Source organism: Orcinus orca, chromosome 3 (genome assembly GCF_937001465.1).
Source record: "Orcinus orca chromosome 3, mOrcOrc1.1, whole genome shotgun sequence".
Taxonomy (NCBI): domain Eukaryota; kingdom Metazoa; phylum Chordata; class Mammalia; order Artiodactyla; family Delphinidae; genus Orcinus; species Orcinus orca.
In genome coordinates, this window is record NC_064561.1 from 14,216,824 (window position 1) to 14,239,756 (window position 22,933).

General features: G+C 47.6%; 2 protein-coding genes, 1 long non-coding RNA gene and 2 other non-coding genes across 5 annotated transcripts; 1 reads left to right on the forward strand and 4 right to left on the reverse strand.

Annotated features, from left to right (window-relative positions):
- Nucleotides 1–753: 753 nt before the first annotated feature.
- Nucleotides 754–5,369, reverse strand: RACK1 (receptor for activated C kinase 1). Its single transcript, XM_004277640.4, has 8 exons — nt 5,140–5,369; nt 3,963–4,134; nt 3,287–3,434; nt 2,945–3,040; nt 2,415–2,525; nt 1,838–1,978; nt 1,224–1,334; nt 754–860 (listed from the first exon to the last, which is right to left on the reverse strand). The coding sequence occupies exons 1-8, from the start codon at nt 5,246–5,248 to the stop codon at nt 795–797; spliced, it is 954 nt and encodes a 317-aa protein (XP_004277688.1). The 5' UTR covers nt 5,249–5,369; the 3' UTR covers nt 754–794.
- LOC117195757 (small nucleolar RNA SNORD96 family) lies at nt 3,599–3,677 on the reverse strand. Its single transcript, XR_004475578.1, has one exon. It is a non-coding gene; the product is annotated as a small nucleolar RNA SNORD96 family (small nucleolar RNA).
- On the reverse strand, nt 4,810–4,877 carry LOC117195759 (small nucleolar RNA SNORD95). The gene has a single exon (XR_004475580.1). It is a non-coding gene; the product is annotated as a small nucleolar RNA SNORD95 (small nucleolar RNA).
- An 88-nt stretch (nt 5,370–5,457) lies between the features above and the next one.
- Nucleotides 5,458–21,994, forward strand: LOC117195748 (uncharacterized). Its single transcript, XR_004475570.2, has 2 exons — nt 5,458–5,741; nt 18,931–21,994. It is a non-coding gene; the product is annotated as an uncharacterized LOC117195748 (long non-coding RNA).
- On the reverse strand, nt 14,869–19,068 carry TRIM52 (tripartite motif containing 52). Its single transcript, XM_004277643.4, has 2 exons — nt 18,268–19,068; nt 14,869–14,937 (listed from the first exon to the last, which is right to left on the reverse strand). The coding sequence occupies exons 1-2, from the start codon at nt 19,066–19,068 to the stop codon at nt 14,869–14,871; spliced, it is 870 nt and encodes a 289-aa protein (XP_004277691.1).
- Nucleotides 21,995–22,933: the final 939 nt, after the last annotated feature.

The window sequence follows — 22,933 nt, forward strand, 5'->3', positions numbered from 1 at the left end:
GTGTGATTCTGTTTCAACAGACTGAGGTATAAATCTTACCCCCCTCCAATTGAATACCCTGCCTAGCCTGTTACTGGCAGGCCCCTCAGAATACCTACTTGAAGAACATTTGCCACTTCTTTTCTACCACTGCTATGAGACTTTATACCATACCATGGCCCTCAAGCCCAAGACTGAGGCACACTACATCTCCAAAGTCTTTTTATATGTCATTATATCTAGTTGAAATCCCACTAAATTGAAGTCAAAGAAAAGACTCATTGCCATTATGAGTTGGAGGGTATATGTAAGAGACCTCAATATGCCGCACATCTGTCATTTAGCTGCCACTTGAGGAAAAGCCATCTCTGTGATTATATTTATTAACACCTCCAGACCATCCCACACTATTTTGAATCTTCAATTATGGAAGGAGTGCAAAGGAGTCATTACGCAGCAGCTCTTCTGGTGAGTTGCCTTGCCTTAAAGCAGGGGTCCCCAACCTCTGGTGAGTGGCGGGCGAACAAGGAAGCTTTGGTCTGCTGCTCCCCCCATTGCTCACATTACCGCCCAAACCACCAACCTCTCCCCAAACCCTGGTCCGTGGAAAAAGTGCCTTCCATGAAACAAGTCCCTGCTGTCAAAAAGGTCGCGGAGCACTGCCTTAAAGGATTAAAACAAGAAAAGCAAAACCTTTTTAACCAGAGCCCCAATCTGATGCAGACTGCACAAACCTGATGAGTTTCAGGAAGTTTTCAGAGAAGACACTCACTATAAAAGAAAACCAGTTTAATTTTTAAAGCTCTCCCATGTTTTTAGCGGGTGCCAATGGTCACCTGCCACACTCGCACCAGGTTGTCTGTGTAGCCAGCAAACAGAGTCTGCAAGGGAGAAATGACAGGTTAAATCAGAGCCATGGAGTTCTACGGTCCTGCTACTGCCACAAAGATGGCCCTTCTTTTTAATCACCCACTACTATTCACGGGTGATTATGTATTCCTAGAGGAAGCAACAGCTGGCAGTAAGCACGCACAGGTTTGTAAACTGGTGAAGTTAATCAAGGTCTTAATTGAAGACAGGTAACCACTGCCCCATGGACCACAATCTTCCTACTGATGCTGTGTCAGTAAAATGACAGTAAGCCATCATTTTACTTATGTCAAAGACACTGGTTTTATAAATGGCTGACGAGCAGAAAGTGAGAAAGGTTACAAGCTGAATCACCTGAGGACAGACCCACTTACCTGGCCATCAGCAGACCAGGCCAGAGAGGTACATTGAGGCGGCTCTGCCTTGCTGCTGGTACTGATAACTTCTTGCTTCAGTTCATCTACAATGATTTTGCCCTCCAAGTCCTGGGGAAGGGGTAAAACCGGACACTCAGCACTTCAATGCCACTCTCAAAAGCCTCTCTGATCTGTAATTCAGTAATTCTCAAAAGAGAATGATTTTTTTGCCCCCTTGGGGACAGTTGGCAATGCCGAGAGGCATTTTTGTTTGCCACTAGTTTGCTACAGGCATCTTGTGGGAAGTAGAGGCCTGGGAAGCTGTTACACATCCTAAAGTGCCCAAGACTGCCTCTTCCAACAATGGATTACCCGAAGTGTCAATTGTGCTGAGGTTGAGTAAATCGCTACACTTGCTCATCCTTCTTTTTCAGTAGGCAAAGATCTACCACCACTGCAAATCCCAATCCCAAGAAGTTTTACTCATTCTTCTCAGGTATCCACTGGCAGTGTGATGGTTCAGTTGTTCAGGAAGTTCAAATCCCACCAGTGAGCCAGATGACACATTGGGAAATAACATTGCCGGGGCTTGCAGAGCCAGGTATCTGGCCTCAACTGCAGCCCACACTCACCCAGATCTTGATGCTAGGGCCCGTAGCAGCACAGAGCCAGTAGCGGTTGGGACTGAAGCACAGGGCATTGATGATGTCCCCACCATCTAGCGTGTAAAGGTGCTTGCCTTCATTGAGGTCCCACAACATGGCCTGGCCATCCTGGGTGGACAAGGCACAAGTGAGAGCAATGTGACTTCTTCCGGATGTTAATCCCACCCACCTTGTCTCGAGATTCTGCCTTAATTCTTAACTGCTTATCACAGTACCCTGACCTCCCCAAAGCCAATTTCTCAAGTATCAACATTTATCTCTGTATGCTTTTCCTTTAATACATGACACCTCACTAACCCTATCAAGAGTCTCTGACAACTTCAAAATGCATCACTATAAGCTCCAAAAACACAGGATCCTAATCTCATCAACAGCTTTAAGAAACCAGCTTCACAGAAAAGGATCTCTTTTAAAGAGCATACCACATCTATGTCATTTTCAGAATATTCTTCAGAAACATTTACTCTTAAATTGCTATCTCATTATCTTAGGTATTCTAAGACACTGTCCCCCAATGAGTAGGAGATTCCTGGCCTCTGAATACCTTGCCTCCAGAAGCACAGAGGGATCCATCTGGAGAGACGGTCACAGTGTTCAGGTAGCCTGTGTGGCCAATGTGATTGGTCTTCAGCTTACAGTTTGCCAAGTTCCATACCTGGAATTGTGGGTCATAGGTGAAGAACCTGGCCTGGGGATCCATCAGAGTCAAGAGGGCTCAGCTCAAATAAAAGGCATGGCACCGTGCTTAAAAGTATTCCTGGATAGGATAGCCAATTTCCATTCTATCAGTAACAAAGAAAGGTCAAAGAATCTGTCTTGGCAACGTAAGGACAATGAGGATTAAAACTGGGGAGGGGAAAAAAAAAAAAAGCTTTCTGTGTTGCCATCTTACAAGGGACTCTGGGTTCCCAATTAGCTACTTCAGACCAAATATCAAAATTTAATGGCCTGTAATGAGCAAATATCAAGAAGAAAACGGTCACTTGAGGAACAAAGCTTTCAGAGTGACCAACTGGGAGGCAGTGGGAACACATTCTGGTTGGCAAAGGCCTTACACCCTGGGTCCAAGCTCACCTTGACCAACTTGTCCCAGCCACAGGAGACAATAATGGGATTGCTGCTGTTGGGCGAGAAGCGGACGCAAGACACCCACTCTGAGTGGCTCTCATCCTGCAAAGGATGGAAAGGAAATAAGGAGAAACTGTCTTGTCCCATGAAACTGTAGACCCCCACCCCTCCCCTCAGTTACATGGGATGTTGACAGTCTTGTATTCGTACCTTCAGAATCCAAACCTTTAAGATTGACAGAACCACTTTAGGTTCCAGATGAGGCTTGAAATCACCATATAAAGGCACCATTAAGAAGGGTGGGAGAAAGTGTTCAACATGTGCTCCCTACACGTGCCTTCACTTTACCTGGACAGTGTATTTGCATACACCCAGAGTATTCCATAGCTTGATGGTTTTATCTCGGGAGCCAGAGACAATTTGCCGGTTGTCAGAAGAGAAGGCCACACTCAGCACATCCTTGGTATGGCCTACAAATCGGCGCGTGGTGGTGCCCCTGAAAGGAAGGACGTGGTTACTCTCTAGACCGACTTTGCAAACATTCTTACACAATCAGACTGTTTCCCTGGCCTGGTTCCTCTCCCAGTGGAGCGGCATCACTCACACAACCCTGGACATGGCTTTGATAACAGCAGGCCCTTGGCCGAGAATATGCCGGAGAATCCCTTCAGAATTGCAGGACATGTCCTCACTCCCACGTGGGGATTGGCTGACAATGTCACCTCTCATCACCAAGATCCTCCGTTATGCCTGACCATCCAAAGACTGAGCTACCAGCACACAACACAGTCAAACTGTGCCTACTCCCAAGTGCAATATCTGATAAAACTGCTCGGCCAGACCACTCCTCAGCAATTCTGTATAACATTAAAAACAAGGAGGGTGGCCACACAACTATCTTCTCCAGGTATTCTCTGCCTTATAGTTCCCACAACGAACCCATCACCCCTGGGAAACCACTTCCAGATATTATCTATCTCATTTCTACCCAGCTTTCCCCCAGTGCCCCAGAGCAGCTACTTGCGTTGTGAGATCCCAGAGGCGAAGGGTTCCATCCCAGGAGCCTGAGAGGGCAAACTGGCCATCTGAGGAGATGACCACGTCACTAACAAAGTGGGAGTGACCCCGAAGAGCACGCTGTGGGATACCGTAGTTGGTCTCATCTCTGGTCAGCTTCCACATGATGATGGTCTTGTCTAAGGGCAGGTAAAACAAAAGAAAACCCAGTGAGAAACCCCACAGCCCACCCTCTGACCTACTGGATAATGCCTCAAGGTGACTGGTGGGCTCACAAGATTAATTAAGGGCGTTTAGGGCGTAGGGGAACTACAGGCTATGACTGCAGTTACTAGCCAAATCCAAGTGACTCTCTATTCAAGAGTCAAGTAGAGCTAAGCGGTACCCTGAGAATTTAACTCAGGTGTGTGGAATGCCCAGGTTATGGATGCCCCTTTTGGAGATTCAGACCAAGTCAACGTCTATTTTAAGTATTTTCTGAGATCTAATGCATTAACACAGCAGCCTGGGTGTGGGAAGACTAGCTGTGGGCCTCCAGAGACTACTGAGGGCTGCAAGAAGTGCTGGAATTAGAAGTCACTTTAGGCGCTACAGGACTGCGTGCTTTCCCTGCAACGTGTTCCACTCAACAAGCTTTCCTATTAAGTGCCAGACACGATCCTAGCCTTAGATGATCCATTTTTAAATAGCGTGGGTGCAAACGCAAGGCACAAGAAGTCTCCAAAGGCAACCAGGTACACAGTGAATAAGAAAAACCCAGAGCAGAATGGGCAGACCCGGGTTAGCCGTGAGACTGGTGTCACGAGGTTCTCCGTGGAGTCCCCCCACTTCCCACCGAGTAGACGGCCGGGCGGCAGCTCAGAAACAGCCTCTGGGTTTCAGCATGGGCACTCAGATGGCATGTTGGGTTCATCACCGCGCCGCCCGACGCGTAGGCTCCTAGGCACACAGCCACACACGCGGGTTAGGGGACCAGAGACTTTAAAAAAGCCCCCAACCGTGCAACCTTCCCGGCAGCCATCCGTGTTTCGGAGTCGGCCAAGTGGGGACGCCTCATGAGTTTAGCCGTGCTGACAACTAGGCAAGGGTCAACTCACACCCCACCTCGCGGCCCACAGGCCCAGTCATGCGACGCGCGCAACGCCCCCTACCCCTCAGTCCTCTACCTGACACCTCAGCCGTACCTCGAGAGGCGGACAGTATCATGTCCGGGAACTGGGGAGTGGTAGCGATCTGGGTCACCCAGCCGTTGTGGCCCTTGAGGGTGCCACGAAGGGTCATCTGTTCGGTCATGACGGCGGCGGATGCGGGTGTCGCCGCAGCGACAAGGATGGAACTGGATAGCTCAGAGAGGCGACCCACACACACACGTTCCTCCCGCGGCCCTGCGGAGAAAAAGAGGGAGCAGTTCCGCGCCGGAACCGGAAATATCCGACCTCCCGAGCAAAATGGCGCCCTCCTATAATTCACTTCTGCTCAAGATGGTGGCGCCGTGTAGTGCACGGTGGGATGTAAAATAAGACCTCATAGTCTCCTCCGCCGCGCAACATAATTCGGCAACACCTTACAAATACATTCCGAAACCAACACGCCCGAATATTTAAAAAAGGCTCCTCACGGTTGGGGCATGAGGTCTAAGAAGCGGAAGAGAGAAAGTGCACGCCCCATTCCCGTAAGGATCGCCTAGCGTCTTCACTATCCCTACGTGGCTCAGCGCGAACCCGGCCCTTTCCGCTTGGTGGCTTGGAGGGCAGCGGAGAGGGAGCGTAATTTCGTGGGCGCAACTGTGAGTAACGGTGGGCAATGTCAAAAATACGGTATTAAATTTTAAAAATAAACTGTGCTCAGGTAAACTATTAAACCCTAACATTTCCTTGCGCGCGGGGGGCGGGGGCAACTCTTCCCTCAAGAGATTGATGCTCTGATGGTTTTGGTTGAGGAACTCCATGCCCGGAAAGACTTAGTCCACCCAGGACTAAGGCAGGAATGGGTTACGGAGCGGAAAACCGGGGATGGAGGAAAAATCAGTCTTTGGGCTGCTGGACAGTAGCCCGCTCCCGCCTAGGCAAGAGCGCGGAGAGCTCTCGCAGAAACTGAAAGGCCCCAAGAGGAAGGACCTCCGGGTTCTGACTTCTCCGTACTCGGGCCAAACCACTCAGAATGGTGAGCGGTTTGCGGGTCCAGGCGTGCCCAAGTATTTCATGCCTGTTTGTAACATGTATTATTTTCTCATCTGTGAAATGAGAGTGGGAATAATAGTACCTACCTCACATGGTGTGGAGAGTAAATGGGTTAAGATAGGTAAAACGCCCAGAAAAATGCCTGGCAGAGTAAATGCACGCAACTTAGTGAGCGCCTCTTGGGTACCAGACCCTATTTTAGGTCTTGGGAATACAGCAGTGAACAAGATAAAACGTACCTGTTTCTTTGTTGGTTTTTGAGTTTACATACGATGGGATGGAGAGGAGAGAGCTCGAGGGGGAGATTTTAACAAAGACAAGAAGATGTTGGAGAAAGCCGAGAGAATTTATGGGGGGATAATGTTCCAATCGGAGGGAAGAGTCAGTGCAAAAGTACAGAGCTGGAGCGTTGGAGGCCGTGGGGACCAAAACAATGAGAGGGAGGTGGGGGGCAGTTGACTGAGGGCCTCGCAGTCTGGGGGAAGGACCTTGGAAAGCCGTGCTAGAACGCGTGCCTTTGGGAAAAAAAAGGCAAGGGGCAATGGCAAAGCTGCTGTGGGTTATGGCCACTCAAGTGTGCGAAGAAGGCCAGAATCCGTCCCTTGAGAGCAGCTACTCTCCTGGTCCCTTGCAGACCCCTGCCTTCCTCCGCAGCCACGCTGGGCTCCTCCATAGCCTAACGACTGTCCTTTAAGGCTTACAGGCTTGTACATCACCTGCCTCCATGGCGCCCCCACCTGGCTATCCTGTCGCTTTTCCAACACTGAACTCTACCCCCACCCACGTGTTTTGTTTCTCCTGTGGTCGTGGTAGACCCTTGCGTTTACTCACCCCAGTATCCAGCTCGCTGCCCATGACTCCCGCCGTGCCTGCGCCCTACCGGGCGCTCAGCACAGTGGAGAGGTTAGCGATTCTTTGTCATCTCAGTGTGGAATGTGGGATGTGTTGCCCAGCATCTCCTCTCTGCCCTCGAGAACACTGGCTCCTCCACCTCCTACCTCCACTCTCCAAAGACACCATCACTCAATCACATTATTACATTTTTTCCCCTCGAGAAACCTCATTCGGCTCTCTGTTTCTTGAACTTTGCCCGGGGTGCCCCTGTGGAATCCGCGTCCTTGAGGTAGGCCACCAGGAGACTAGGTTCAAAAGGAGCCAGCCAGGTCCTTCACACCGGCTCAAAGATGGGACCTTTCTGTAACATAGGCTTTTTTCCAGAAGCCTCCCAGATAAGCCCTGCCCTCCCGGGTTCCCCAGCCCACCTCTGCCCAGCCCCTCCCAAGTCCTCTTTGCCCTGCCTCTGGGCCGAGACCCTTGAAGGTGCCTTTCCTCCCCACACTTGTCTCTACTCTTGAGACGTTCTTGCAGCGCCGCCTCCTATGGGGCCAAGGAGGGAATTCAGGTTTTGCCCTGGAGCCCACCAGGACTAAGCCAGTGATGCCAGTGGAGGAGAGAGAGAAATGGGATGTAGTGGAATTTCCTGTTGACCAGAGACCCTGCAGGATTCAGGCTTTCCACTAAAAGAGTTTTCCTCCAACCACCACCTGGCCTATCCTTTCTTGGAGGGTAGGCCAGCAGGCCATAATGCCACTGAAAGACAATCTTTAGCCGAAGGAGGCCTTGCCCCAACCCTGGGGACGCTGGGGACCTCTGGCAGTAGCTCCGGCGGGGGCGGGGGTGGTGGAGCAACCTTTCCTGCCCAGCCCCAGCTGCAGTTGAGTCCCATCCATGCCCACTTCCCTCAAGGGCGTCCGTGGCTTCCTGCTGGGCATCCAGGTCCTCGCCTGGCCCGGTTAGGGTCCACCTGGTCTCCTCACTCCTCTCAAGTAGGAATCTGTAGGTTCACTCTCAGTTAGCAAAGGGAGCCTGGCCTTTGGGAAAAAGGGACACAGAGTGATGTCCCTCCGCTGCTGGATAGTTTGAGAATCAGCTGTGCCTTTCACAACGAAGTCTACTAACTACTCTAGCCAGGTTGGGCCGGGCCTCCAGCCCTCTTCCTTCCACCTCCCTGAGGCATCTTTTCTCCAACCTCAGGGAGGTGGAAGCCTGCTCTCACCTGCCCTTTGGGGAAAATTCAGCTCTCCTCCAAGCCAGCTTCTCACTTCTCCAGGCTGCCCACGCCCTATAGGCAAAACTGGTCCTGGCCCCGAGTTTAGTGTTGTCTCACCCACTTAATCATCTGAGCCCCTGGGCTGCCCCATCTTTCCCGTCCCGACGGGCACCACCTCCATTCCACACAAGGTACTAATCCCACGGAAGAAATTGGAGAGGCTCTTCTAAGGAAGTCTGTCTCACTATTCCTTTTCTGAAGGGAGCCCCCAGGACCCACACAGCTGGAAAGAGCCCCTTAGGCTTCTTGCCAGAGGCCCGTGATCTCCGGGAGCAGAGGCCTCCATCCCCTCCTGCCAGCATTCAAAAGGTGAGAGAGGTCTTCCCTTGAATGCTGAGGTGAGGGCTTCTGTAGGTGCTGGGTAAGGGACGGCGGAAAGGTGTGTGGCCAGGACCAGAGGGCCTGCTGACTGCCAGCCCTGGGCAGGCGGTTTCCCTTCATCATTTTACTGTCCTGCGGATTCAGTGTGGTTGGCTCTGGCATGCCCCATGCTCTGTTGCTGTGACTACATTGGCCCTCCCTTGCTCCTCCAATTCATCCGTTCTCTCCCACACAGAACACACACTGTTCTTCTGCCTGGAAGGCCCACCGTGTCTAACCCCCCTTTTCTTAGTTAAATCTAAGCTTCCTTCAGGTCTCAGCTCCGGTTGCAACATCTGGGAAGCGCTCTGTGACCCTCAGATGTAGGTGAGGCTCCTTTATTTCATGCTGTCATAGTGGTGGTGCAGTGTTTGTTGGGTCTCATTTAAATTCTGCCACCGTCTCCTCTGAGTGCCCTAAGGACAGGGACTAGGCTGTTTCTGCTCACATGTTGCATTCCCAGCACCTGGTAGAGGCTTTGGTATGAGGAAGATTCTAATCATGGTGGCCAGCCTCACAGGCTGAGGAGTTAGGGGCAAGTAGTTAAAGGGAGGGGCGCTCCAGGCAGAGGGATCAGCTTGGGGGACGAGGTGTGCAAGTGGTTTGCATGCACAGGTTTGGGAGTGATGGTTTCAAGAAGGAAAGTAGAGTGAAATCCAAGGTGGGCAGGGAACCCTAGTGCTTTTGTCCTGAAGCCCAGGACAGTCTCTTTAGGATTATCTCATCCCTCTCCTGGCTAGCCTTGATTTTACTGAAAGGCATCTGTAGTCAGAGTGAAGGCTAGGTCGGAGGAGTAAGACTAGAAACAAGTAGAGTTCAGAAGCTGGACAGGAGGGTCTCCTAGAGGATCATGAGAGTCTTACAAAGGAAAGGACAGAGGACTTAACCAAAGGCCTTATGAGTGAGGGGTTGACCATCTCTTCCAATCCATCTCTACCCTGCTTCCTTTTCTCCAGGGTCTAGACTCGGGTTCTGAATACAGAAGCTATTTAATGATTGAGGCCTAAAGAATTAAGTTCAAAAAGGCTGGAGACAAGGAAATGTGAGACTGTAATTATAGGTTCTGTTCCATTCTTCCTAGTGAGAGGTGGGGATGTGGCATTAAATCAATGCTGGGAACAGATCTTACAAAGAAATCACATGCCATTTTTTAATGTCTCTTGAAAAAGATTCCTTGTCCATCTTAGCCAGTAATCTGAGGTCTAACAGTCGCCTAGAAAGCTGCTAAGGCATTCTATTGGGTCTTCCCTGCGAGAGGGACTGTGGGATTCCCCAGGGCCTGGGTGCTTTAGCAGATGTGCAGAATCAGAGGCTATGAAAGTGGGCATGATCTGGTCAGGTGTATTCCAGGCAGGACTATAAGAAATGCCAGCAGAAGGCAAGCTTCTTGCCTTGTTGAAGGATTTAAAGCAGCATTAGGTGGTAGGGAGAGACAAAAGGTGACCCAAGGTGCCTGTTCTCGGCTTTTTACCAGGAAGAGGATTTCATATGAACCAGGGTCAGGAGATTATGTTGAAATGGAACGTTGAGGCTAGCTAGCTCACTACAAGATATGACAGCTGAGGAGACAGGCCTCAGCTCTCATAACCCTTCCCTGCTCACACCTGGGTTAAACAGCCAGCGCCTGCTGAGAAATTCCATCCTTTGCTACAGAGGGAGAGAAGGGATTTTATGTGCCTAGGAAATGGTAGACAAAAAAGGGGGTGTGACCTCCAGGGATCCTCTTGCAAGCCACCTGGATCCCCATTTATCTTTGCAGGGTCCCTGCTAGATGCCAAGTGGAATTTTCAACCAGAAGGCTCTGACCAACTCTGGATCTGAATCCTTTAGGATGGGAGAAAAGGCAAGGAAGGCCTAAGCATGAACCTCAGTTAGTGAGATAGATATGGAGGAATGAACCTCCCTGTTCTTTAAGGCTATATCTAATTCAAATCCCTGAGGTATCCATTTTCCCCCTTTTTGGAAGGCGGATAGTTGGGGAGAAGAGTAGCAGGTCTCCTAGTAACAGGAGCCTTGTGGCATCTCCTCCTATACTTCCCACATGCACAGATGAGCTGTTTCCCCAAGCCCCAGATTCTCATCCTGTACCTCTGAGGACTCTGGTTTGTGGGCAAACACTATCATTAAAAGTTAAATTTATCATTACCTTTAGCTCTCACAGTCTCCTCTTCAGCCCTGTTATTCTTAGAACCTCTCACTTCATCTTCTCTCATTAACACTGCCACCGGAAACTGCTTTCCCTTCCAGGACTCCAAGACCTCCTCACCACCTTCTGTCAGGATCTAGTGTGAAAGGAGAAAGGGAAGAACCTACTTACCTGCTTAAACACTAGGTTCTGCCCCTCATCCCATTTTCAAAAAGTCAGGCATGAAATAAAACCTTATTTATACTTACACTCCTCCTGTTTTGAGGTTCTAGCCCCAGCTCTTTTTGGGAAGAGGGTAATGGGGGTTTTTTTAGCTGCTTTTCACTAGAGTTCTCCCCTGTCACATCTCTTACATGTGATCCACACGGATCACAATTGTAACCGGCTCAAGGCCATTTTGGTCAGATTTTAAAAAAAAAAGAGAGCTGCCTTTTCTCCTTTTATACCTAAAAATATCACCTTACAGCCATCTCTCTCCTGACTGAGATAAGAAAGTTGTCTTACTTCGCCTTTTTCTTCTTCCCTTTGGACTTTAGTACTCCTGAAGGTCCTAGGAAGGACCAGAATTCAACCTGCCTTTTTTGTATAGAACTGTACAGTTCAACATGATTTGACAGCCACTAGCCATATATGACTATTTAAATTAAAAACAATGAAAAATTCGGTTCCTGAGTTGCACTTGCCACGTTTCAAGAGCTCAAGTCATATGTAGCCAGTGGTACCTCTACTATATTGCATAGCACAGATTTAGAACACTTCCATCATTGCAGAAAGTCCTTTTAGAGCTGGTATAGAGGGCTAGTGTCCCTGTCTCCCCCTTTTTGTAATCCTATTTTATCAGTCAATAAATATTTGTGCTAACTTCACTGTTACAGGATAGCTTTCAAAGGTGGTCAGGGATTAGGGGTGGCAAACAGCATAGAATCTCTTGGTCCTATAAAGGTTTCAGAAGGGATGGCATAGGGACCAGAGTTTGATGGCCAATCTGAGGAGGAGCCTCAGATTTTAAGGAAGTGCTTTAAGGGCTGATGTTATATAATATGTATCAGCCCAGGGCTTCTCCCACTCTGACAGGAACAGAGAGGCTCTGGTCTTATCTATAAGTTCTGTATAATACTTAAAAAAACAAAATAAACAATTGCCCCATGGCCCTGCTGAAACTAAGGAATAGCTGAAGTGATTGCGTTTTCTTGCTAATTGTTTCTAGATCTCAATTTCATATACTGCTTTATCTGTTTTAGCCCTTGATGGCAGTGATATAGACAGCTCTAATGTTTACAAAAGGCCTGTTGACCCTGCCACCTGTATGCCAAGAGCTGGGAGAAGTGGGGGTCATATCAATTAATCCACTGATGCTAAGGCTACATTTAATAAAATTCCAGATAGGTGAGGCTGTTCTTCCACTGAACACTTTTGAACACCTGTGCTAGGCACTGGCTATAGGGCCTAAGTGAGGCTAGTCATGGCACGTCCGTAGATCTGACCACTTTTCCCTGAGACTAGACAAGTGGTTCTCAACCAGGGATGCTTTCGCACCACCCCTCCCCAAGACATTTGGCAAGGTCTGGAGACATTTGTGGTTGTCACAATGGTGGAGGAGTGCTCCATACATCTAGTGGGTAGAGTCCACGGATGCTACTAAGCATCCTTGAATGCACAGGACATCCCCCACGCCCCAAAGCAAAGAACTATCTCACTCAAAATGTCAAGAGTGCTGAGGTTGAGAAACCCTGGTCTAGACCACAACATGGATCAGTTCTTCGTGCCAAGACTAATCATGTGGTCCAGGGTCAGAAGGATAGTAAGTGAGGCTAACAAGTGTCTGATAAATTGGGAAAGAAAAAAATTAGGAGTCAGTGCAACAGTGACCTCCATAAAGATGAAGGGCAGGTATAACTGGAGTGTGTTTAACTGCACTAGAATGCTAAGAGCTAAGGTCATGGTGCAATTGGAGTTCAGGATTTCAGATGTGTAGCAAGTCTGTGTGAAGATGAGGTGCAGGGTACAGCCACAGGAGTAGAGAGGAGCAAGTTTAAACAGTCTGTCTTGTGATACAGCAGTCAACAGCTGAACCTAGTAGGGAAGACATTCAATAAGCAGATGAGCGTCTGGTGCATGTAGATATATATCAGTTTTTCTCAATGTTTTTGTAACCCACACCTTTACTTTCCATATACATTAACATCTCACATTCTCTCTCCCTCAGTGTTATTTAAAATTTCAAAATTAAGTTTCATGATTAAAACTAATCAAAGCAATGGTAATTTTGGAAGGCAAAATTTTTTTCAGATGATGTAATAACCATGTCACTATTAAGCCTTAACTTTTCTTTCCTGGATGGTATAGAAGATGCAACAAAACACAAGCTGCTTTGACAACACTCTTGCAGTGTTTTCTCCCACAGTTAGTTATACCAAAAAAAAATAGCTTTTAAGATATAAGGAGAAAATGGAATAACGAATGGATTAAAGTCTGAAAGTTTCTAGTCAAAACAATCAGACTTTGAGTTCCACAAACTCCTCCTGAAGTTTTTCCAGTGAGGATTGAACATCAGTGTGAAACATTCTTCCCAAAAGCTACCGCAGGTAGGTTTCAAGAACAAGGTCAAGAACACATCATCCAAAATAGTTTTAGATTCCCTTCCTTCCTTCCTTTTCCTTCCTTCCTTTTCTTTCCTTCCTTCCTTCTCTCTTTCTTCCTTTCCTGGAAATAACATTCATGTATCCCATTCTCTAAAGACTGGCCAAGAAAATTAAGACATTTTAAGCATGAGTTTGCTATCTGTAGCTAGATTTTTGGCAAGTACTTAAAGTATTTCGTAATGAGCAGTGATGTTGGTGTTTGCCCCCTGACATTTCAGGGTCAATGTATTTTAAGCCTCAACGTGTTAAATTATGCTTGAAGTTTTAATTTTTGAAGTTTTTTTTTTTTTTGCGGTACGCGGGCCTCTCACTGTTGTGGCCTCTCCCGTTGCGGAGCACAGGCTCCGGACGCGCAGGCTCAGCGTCCATGGCGCACGGGCCCAGCCACTCCGCGGCATGTGGGATCTTCCCGGGCCAGGGCACGAGCCCGTGTCCCCTGCATCGGCAGGCGGACTCCCAACCACTGCGCCACCAGGGAAGCCCAATTTTTGAAGTTTTAAAGTACAGATTCTTTATCACAGGTGTCCCAAAATCAGTTCTGTCCATAAATTCAGCTGAACTAAGTTCTTTGACAACCAAGGAACCTCAGTATATGACAGAAAACACTCTCAACAGCATTCAGATCTTCGAAAACCAAGGCAAACTGGGATCAAATGTACTATTTTTCACAACAGTTATGCTGACAGCAAGGCTTAAGATTTCCAGTAGATTATGGGCAGACTGATGGAAGTCGATGCTTGATGGTGACTGCTGCAGTACATCTTTCTTTCTTTCTTTCAAAATAAATTTATTTATTTATGGCTGTGTTGGGTCTTTGTTGCTGTGCAGGGCCTTCTCTAGTTGCGGTGAGCGGGGGCTACTCTTCTTCATTGTGGTGTGCAGGTTTCTCACTGCGGTGGCTTCTCTTGTTGCAGAGCACAGGCTCTAGGCGCACGGGCTTCAGTAGTTGTGGCATGCGGGCTCAGTAGTTGTGGTTCATGGGCTCTAGAGCGCAGGCTCAGTAGTTGTGGCGCACGGGCTTAGTTGCTCTGCAGCATGTGGGATCTCCCTGGACCAGGGCTCGAACCCGTGTTCCCTGCATTGGCAGGCGGATTCTTAGCCACTGCGCCACCAGGGAAGCCCTGCAGTACATCTTGAATGCCAGTTTTCTTGAATTTTTGACAAAGACCCATATCTAAAACATGTCATTGCTGTAGCACTACCAACATATACTCCTATAATTTTTTTCTTCCAAGTTCATTTCATACAACTTCAAAAATATTGTCTTTAGTGCTCGCTTAGTGAAAATAGCACATCCACAGTTTTTAAAGCCTTATTCTGAACATAAACAAAGCACAATTTTCTTCATCAGTAGATTCATCTCAACTAATAGCAAAGAAGGATGAGCTGTTTTTTTTAAAACCTGACGTTTGATATGCTCAGTCAATGAATTCAGAGTTCAGACGCAGAAATCGATGAAGAAATTCTGGAATTCCTCAATTTCCTCTCAAAGTTGTGGCAGCATTCGGAATGCAAGGTTTCACAAGTTTCTCCATTTTTTTCTCCTTTGCAATTAAAAGGGCTATTTAATAGTAAGCTTTCATTGCCTTTGAAGATTCCTGTTAATATTCCAATACTGTCCAGTCTTAAAACTGCAGAGAATTGTGCTCTGCAGAATACTGTTTTTAGTGGCATAACTTTAACAGTGTTTGGCATGTGTCACTGCCCAACACTTTCAGATAACTCAGCTGAAGAAGTTGACCCTATCTTCTGCATAATACATGAATCCATACTTGATAAAAGCCTCAAAAAATTTTTGGCTGCCATCTTTAGCTACCTCAAAGGACAAAACAGAAAAACAAGGAATACTGATGATGGAAGCATCTGGTCCCTCTTGCAGAGCGATGAATGACTTTATCAGCGGCAGCTGGGTGGCAGGGCAATTACAGACATCCAGTTATGCCTGAGCCTCAACAAGTGGAATCTTTGTTCATTTTCTTTTTATACACCCGTCTGCCGCCTAAAACCTGACACCATTTAATGGTGCCCTTGGTCAATCTAAATGATCTTATTTTCATAATCCTCTGATTCTAGCTTGAAGAGTCAAGACGAACTCTAACTCATGGGATGGACAAAATGGAAGATGTAAATAAGTAAACTTTTCAGAGCTAAAAAGCCTCTTCTTATACAAAATTAAACTTTAAGGAATAGCAGTATAAATGGCACCATATCCACAACAAACATCTCTGGGTATCCAACTAGTTATACACCCCACTGACAACAGGCCTTACGCTGAATGATTCTTGCTCCATCTTTGTATTCCCACCAGCCAAGGAGTTCTTTCCAATTTATTTCTTATATTATGAAAAATTAAATCTTTTTTTCTTTTTAACATTATAATACTAAATATGATTTTATAAATGATAACTCTCCCCATACCCTGCAATGCTGATATAATGTGTGAAGGGAGGGGGAGAGAATGCCTTTCTTTTCTATTCCTGAAAATCACTGACCTATTCCTTGAGTCTGTGAGTAACAACTCCCGACTCATAGCCCCTAAAGCTAAAAAAGCTTGATCACCTCCAAAGTAAGATTAAAATCTTGTTGAATTAGTAGCCGACAAGAGAGAATTTAACGTAACCAGAACTATGTGGTGGCTAATGTATAGCATATTAAATAAACCATTATATAAAAATAGTTCTGGGCTTCCCTGGTGGCGCAGTGGTTGAGAGTCCGCCTGCCGATGCAGGGGATGCGTGTTCGTGCCCTGGTCCTGGAAGATCCCACATGCCGCAGAGCGGCTGGGCCCATGAGCCATGGACGCTGAGCCTGCGCGTCTGGAGCCTGTGCTCCGCAACGGGAAAGGCCACAACAGTAAGAGGCCCGCGTACCGCAAAAAAAAAAAAAAAAGTTCCATATAATGCTAACTATTGTGAGAGTTTTGTATACTATGATTCTAAATCATGCTACTGTAAGGTGCATGTTTACCAATGAAAGGAAGTGACAAAACTATAAACTGTATAAAGAATGAAGGACTATGTCAGTTAATATCAGTTTACACATAGCCTACATAATTTTTACGTCTTCAGTGTAACTCCTATGTTTGGTAACACCATCAACCTAAGTTCTGGTATATGTCTGAAAATAAGTTTTATTTTTTAAAAAAATATTACATATTTTGAAAGGGATTATCTCCTATTTGTTTAACTTGGTTTTGCTGTTTATACTTACTAAGGTGCTTTATAAATAACTTCTGAGGTTTCAAATGAGTGTTAGCTGGTCTCCCCAGATGAAAAGACCACCTCTTTTCTCTTGTCTAAATTGGCTTTCAATTAAAATTTTGGTTTCAAAATCCGTTCTAGAGAATCCTAGCAGAGGAATGAAAGGTTACCTCCTCTCCTCAGCTTCAATGTACCAAAACCCAGAAATATAGGACATAGTTTCTTCTATAAGCAAACTTAATTATTACCCTGGGGGGAAAGCATGGTAGTAGGGTTTATTCTTAAATCATATTAATATGATGGAACTAGCAGTGGTTTGTAGTGAAGATTTGAGTCTTAACTGTGCACTTGCCAATAGTTACTGTGAAATGGGGGGTGATGATATTATCTAATTTGTAATGCCTGTAGGGCAGTGTTCTGTTTGTGTTTTGAAACCAAGTATACACCTGTGTACATATAATTTAAAAGTTTCATAAAACAATACTTACTGTGCTCCCATGCACTCTGATATTTTCTCTTCTGTTTCATTTAAAAATAATGCTGGGCATAATCCATTTATTTTAAGACCCACTAATTGGTCAAAATCTATGGTTTGAAAGTCACTGCTGTAGAAGAACATGAGGAAATATATTTTATAAACTGTAAAGCACTACTAAGACGTGAGCAGTTGCTATTGATTATAAGACTTTTATGGACTTGAAGGCAACCTCTCCCTCCTTGGGTACTGCTAGGAGTCACATCCATCTAGGCTTCTTGACAGTATTCATGCTGTCATTGAGACAATTTTCTAATACTCAGATCAGGCCTAGAAAGCAAGGTATTAACCAAATCAGAACCCAAAGAAATGAAAGGAAACTAGAGGAAAGTCAAACTAAAGAAACATTTGTTCAGCGCTTTATGGTTTATAAAATACTTTCACATATATGATCTCTTTTAATCTTAACAAGCCTAAGGGAAAAGTAAAGCTAAAAGGTTGAGACTTGCCCAAGATTAGACAGTAAATTGCAGAGCTAGGTCATCTGATCCTAAATCCTTAACTTCTTCCACTCTGATAAAATACCCGGTAAGGAAAGTGATCAGGCCAAGAGGTTTATTCTGAACCATCAAAGATGTTTATGCCCTCTGCCTTTCTCTACAGGGAAAATGGGCCCTACTGAAGGTGGGAAAGTGACCCCAGACTTTGGGAGGGTGGGTGTGTCCAGTTGCTCTATTAGTCCAGGAATCACACCTGGATTTTTGGTCTAACCAGTATTAGTCCTCTGTTTTGATACTGCTTGTGCTGACGTCCTGAATGTCTGTTATCTACAAGTACCGTGGCTTTCCATTCCTATGTATTAAGGTCCCCGAGTCTTGGTCAGGTATAGACTCAGGACTCACATCAGAGGGAAATTAAATACTGGGGGTGGGGGGGGGGTCTGTCACTTATACCCCCTTATACTTCGGTAGATTGAAAGGGAGTAACAACAGTGGTCAGCTCCCAGTTACTGTCTTTTGTCAGTTTCCTCTGGGGAAGCCAGTCAGCCTCAGCCAATGTCTCCTTCGTCCACATATACCCATCTCTCTCCACCCTGTGCCCCATCTGTCACAGAAGAAGAGGCTCAACTGCCAAGTCCCCAGCTCCCCTGGTTTCTCCTCCACTCCCTTCAAATCCCCACATTCCCTCATGCCGCTCACCTGGTACTCATGAACCACTTCCTCCATTGGCACCACGCTGTGCTGTTTTTGGCTCCTGGATTCTCGACACACCACACAGACGGCCTCTTTGTCCACCTCACAGAATAGTTTCAGAGCTTCTTGGTGTTTGGAGCAGATGCCCTGATCATTCCCCTGGCTCCCTCGATTAGGAGTGGGGCACATCTGGCGAATTATCTGGACCGTGTTGGCCAGCTGCAAGTTGAGACGAAAGCTGCGACGCGTAAAGCTCTTTTGGCATTGGGGGCAGATGAACTGCCGTGCAGGGGCCGGGGGAGGAGGCGGGTGAGTGTCAGGATACAGCTCTTGGTCGTCCTCATCGTATTCTTCCAATATCTCCTCTTCTGGGTAGACGTCAGTTCTCAGGTCATGTCTCACGCCTCCCAGGTAAGAGTCCGTATCCTCCTCTTCTTCCTCCTGGTCCCACACATAATCCACGTTGTCCCAATCCCTTACGCCACCGTCACCGTCCCAGAGTTCATCATCCTCTTGGTCCTGGCACAACTCCTCGTCAGCATTCCCCTGGTATAAAACCTCTCGAATGGAGTTGCCACATCCACCGATGGCCCCCACCGCCTCACCGTCCTCCTCCCATTCACCTTCCTCTTCGTCCCTGACTTCCTTATCATCTTCCTTGCCCCACAGCTGCGTCACACTCCCTCGGCAGAAGTTATGCCCGCAGCCGATGGATACGGGATCCTTGAAGTAATCCAGGCAGACGGCACACACCGCTTCCTCCTGAAGGGTCTGCGAGGCGTTGGGAGCAGCGGCATAGCCAGCCATCTTAACGCGCTGCCGGTTCGTATGGATGCGTCCGCTCACAGCTGAGAAGCGGGGGACACACCTGCAGGCCTGCCTCCAAGCGACGCTGGTGATCCAAAGCTGTCCCCAACCCTGCTCTGCCTACTCGGGCCCTCAGAGAAGCCTTGCGGCCCTCTCTCAGACTCTCCCCAGCTTTAAGCGCGAAAGCCCGAGGCCCGAACTCACAGCTGCCCTCGGAAGGCAGTGGGGGCGGAACCAGCTGCGGCCCCCACCTCCCTTTGAGACTCAGCGTGAAAACTCGGATCCCTTCACGTTTCTCGCCTCCCTTCCGGTTTGCCTGACCTGGCGGCTTCCGCCTCAGAAGCCGGCGCTCCTCACCCCGCCAGAGGTGACCGAAAATGACGTAGGCGCATTAGCCCACACTCGGGAGGGGGCGGACTGGGCGAACGGAGGGCCACCTCTCTATGGTTTCCCCCGGAAACCGGAGACACGACCCCCGGAAACCCCTGCAGCCCATCCAGCCGCCCCAGACAGGAAAGAGGGCCTGGTCAGAATGGGTGGAGGCGGCGAGAGAATCAGTTTAAGCCACTGAGCGCTCTAATCAGCCAGACGCAGAGGGTCCAACAGCCGCTCAGGAAAGCCCGTCCCCAGATGGACCCAAAAGGGTGGGGACTGCGGTGGCTGACCTCTGGTACTCTCGTGCACTTCCGGCCCCTCTACCCAGAGGCCTTTGTGGTAGGGAGGATTCTGTCTGCACTGCTGCAGCGCTCGAGGGCGTGGTCTGTAGCAACCTGGCGGGATCGAGCTCACTGCGCAGTTGGGTGGCGGTGAGATCAAAGAATCTCGCGTGAAGACTTGGGTGCTTCCAACTTTCCTCAGACCGATTCACCCCTTGCTTCCTGCCTTCAGCAGGCACCAGCTTCGCCTGTGGATCTTTTTACCTCCATTTATAATCCTTCCATTCACCATCCACTCACCATGCATGCATGCATCCACCCACCCAAATAACCATTCATTTTTCATCCATCCCTCTATCTCTCCATCCATCCATCATAGGCATGCATAACCCATCCATCCATTTATCCATCCATTTTCATCTATCCACGTTATAGGAACAAAAAAATGAGTAAGGCATGATTGTTCCTTCAAGGAGTATAGAGTTATACGCGAGCGGTCATCCTTCACCCAACGTTCACAAGGTTTATTTTTTTCTTTTTTTAACTTGACCCTCAGTAAGAATTACATTGCAAGTACTGATCCAATACAGACTTGCACATATATGACAGAAACAAAATTGGGGGAAATTGTTCTTTTCCTTAGGGCGTTCAAGTCACTCCGATATGTTCTGTTTTACTTCATTAAGATGCTGTTCAACACCCGTTGGAGTGATTGCACCCCTCAATAATTGGTCACTTTGGTTTGAGGAACTCCACCTGCCCTAATGGAAACTTCAACGAGCCCTGGATCCCTTCCTTTCCCTCTCTGGGCCCAAGCTTGGACTCTTAAGTCCCACAGAGCAAGAATGGTAAACGTGCTATTCAACATTGTACACATAGCTCCTCTGTCATAGTGCTGAACATATAGCAGGTACTCCCTACATATCTGCTGAGTAAATAAATGGAACCCAACAAATTGCTACCATCAAGTCCTGCTGGTTTTTATCTCCTCAGATCTAGGTCTTCTCTATCTCTGTTCCTTCCAGCCTACATCTGACCCCATAGCTTCCAAATGGACAAGAAGTTTCCTGAAGGGTCACTTGGCCTCATTTTAGGTCCGTCTTTCAGCAACCAGTACCATTCACCTGAGATGAAAGTCTGGCACTCAAGCCAAGTTGTTGCCTGTATGTCTTTGGGCATGTTGTTCACTCACCTAGAAGGCTCTCACCTCACTGCTTCACTTGGATATAATCCCTAATTAACCTTCAAGTCTCTGCCCAGGCATAATCTCCTGAAGGAGACTCTTCCCTGAGGCTGGCACCAGGCTGTGTTCACATGCCAACTCTGTCACTCTCTGTATGACCTTGGATTAGTTTCTTAACATCCCTGTGCTTCAGTTTCCCTGTCTGCAACATAAAGATGATAGTAGCACACACGTCATGGGTTGTTGTGAAGTTGGATTAATTGTAAAATGGTTTGAACAGTGCCCACTGGAGTTATCTTTTTATCCTCATCACCTGCCACTATATTCCTTTCCTGTAGTAGATAAGCCTTAGAAGAAACTCTCCCTTATCTCCTATTCTCTCCCACTTTGAGTAGGGTCAAGTGATTTGAACGCTGAGGGGAAAAATAATACGCCATCTGTCATCCTAGGTTTTTTTTTTTCTTCCTGGCCACAGTGCTCGGGATCTTAGTTCCCTGGCCAGGGATCGAACCCGTGCCCCCTGTAGTAGAAGCTTGGAGTCCTAACCACTGGACCGCCAGGGAATTCCCTGTCATGCTAGTGGTTCTGAGAGCCTTTTGTCTGGAGAGGGAGGGAGTTGAAACCCAGGTCTGACCTGCCTAAGGTGGGACACCTATTGGTGGTGTTTGTTAGAAAACTAGCAAGTAAACTCCCATATACAATCTGGGAACCATCCTGGAGGTCATGACTGACCCTGAGAAGCCACGGGGAAAATGTGAGCCATGAGAACTGGAACTGAGTTTCAAGGCTGGAATACTTCCCCATCTCTGAATGCAGGTTCTCCCCTGCACATGGAAGCGGGTGGGCAAAGAGCTGGGGAGCAGACCAAGGGAAGAGGGGGCTGCTTATAAAAGTTTCTGCTTGCCCCAGGGAGCAGAGCCCCGGTGGGAAGGAGAGCTGGAGAAAGAGCAAGGGGGAATGGGTGGAAGAAGATGGTGAGAGAAGGCTTGTGGGATCATCCTGAAGGAACTGTCGAGACTTAAAAGGAACATAGAGTGGACACCCATTATCAAGAATACGTAGGTGAATAAAGACCTGTAAAGTTCAATACCTATTTTATCTTCTTTTTCCTCTGAATTACGTCTCCTCAAATCCGAGTGACAGCTGGGAGAGGGGCTTTGTTTAGATTCCCTCCAGCTGTGAGGCTTAGCTGTTATTTATCAGGGTATACGGGAGGCTTGGTTTTAAGCCCTCTTGCAAATTCCGCATCCTCGGCAACGAGGCACACTCTTCTATTCATAGGAAGACTGCTAGCCTTCTCCTGAACTCAGTTGGGAGCTGTGGGCTGTTGGAGTAGACCATTTGGCACACACAGGGCCTCAGGTGCCATTGTCCCAGGGGCACTGGGAAAACAGCTGCAGCGGAGGGCACTCAGGAACGAGGGCTCAGCAATGGTGGTGGCTGCCAGTGCGTTTTTCTCAGGACTCTGATTTCAGAAAATGTATCCGTGGAAACTTACATCAGCCTTTTCAGGCTGAAGAACCCCACACAACTGCAGATGATTAAATTCCAGTTTATGGTGAGGAGGCAGGTACTTGTCACACAGACACTGGGGACCACTTATCAGAGGTATCAGAGAGGCAGTCTAGCACGGGCTTGGTCACACAGGGGTTGGCAAATCTGGCCCTCGGTTTCTTTTTGTGAGGCCCAAGAGCAAGGAACAATTTTTAAATTTTAAAGGGGTTGTAAAAATAGAAAACAAAGGTGAATATTAGGACAGAGACTGTATGTGGCCACAAAAGTCCAAAATATCTACTATCTGACACTTTACAGGAAAAGTTTACTGACCCCTGTGCTAGGAGGCTGGAATGGAGGACCTCCAGAATGCCTTCTGATGTTACAATTCTGGCTTGTTTCTCCCCTCTGGGTTCAAGACGCGGGCTCGTCCCCAGCATCCTAGCACTCTCTCCTCCCAGTCAGATTCCAGAGGTCCTGGCTGGACAGAGTGAGTATGACCAGTGGGTCAGCCTTGCTTTTCCTTAAACTC

Excerpts from the sequence above, each read along its gene's own strand:
- RACK1 (XM_004277640.4), bottom strand. The coding sequence starts at position 5,248 with ATGACCGAACAGATGACCCTTCGTGGCACCCTCAAGGGCCACAACGGC. Across the intron at positions 3,435-3,962 it reads CGCCTCTGGGATCTCACAAC|GGGCACCACCACGCGCCGAT; the intron begins GCAAGTAGCTGC and ends CCTTCCTTTCAG. Across the intron at positions 861-1,223 it reads CCTGGTCTGCTGATGGCCAG|ACTCTGTTTGCTGGCTACAC; the intron begins GTAAGTGGGTCT and ends TCTCCCTTGCAG.
- TRIM52 (XM_004277643.4), bottom strand. The coding sequence starts at position 19,068 with ATGGCTGGCTATGCCGCTGCTCCCAACGCCTCGCAGACCCTTCAGGAG. Across the intron at positions 14,938-18,267 it reads AAGTGGTTCATGAGTACCAG|GAGAAAAAAATGGAGAAACT; the intron begins GTGAGCGGCATG and ends TTAATTGCAAAG.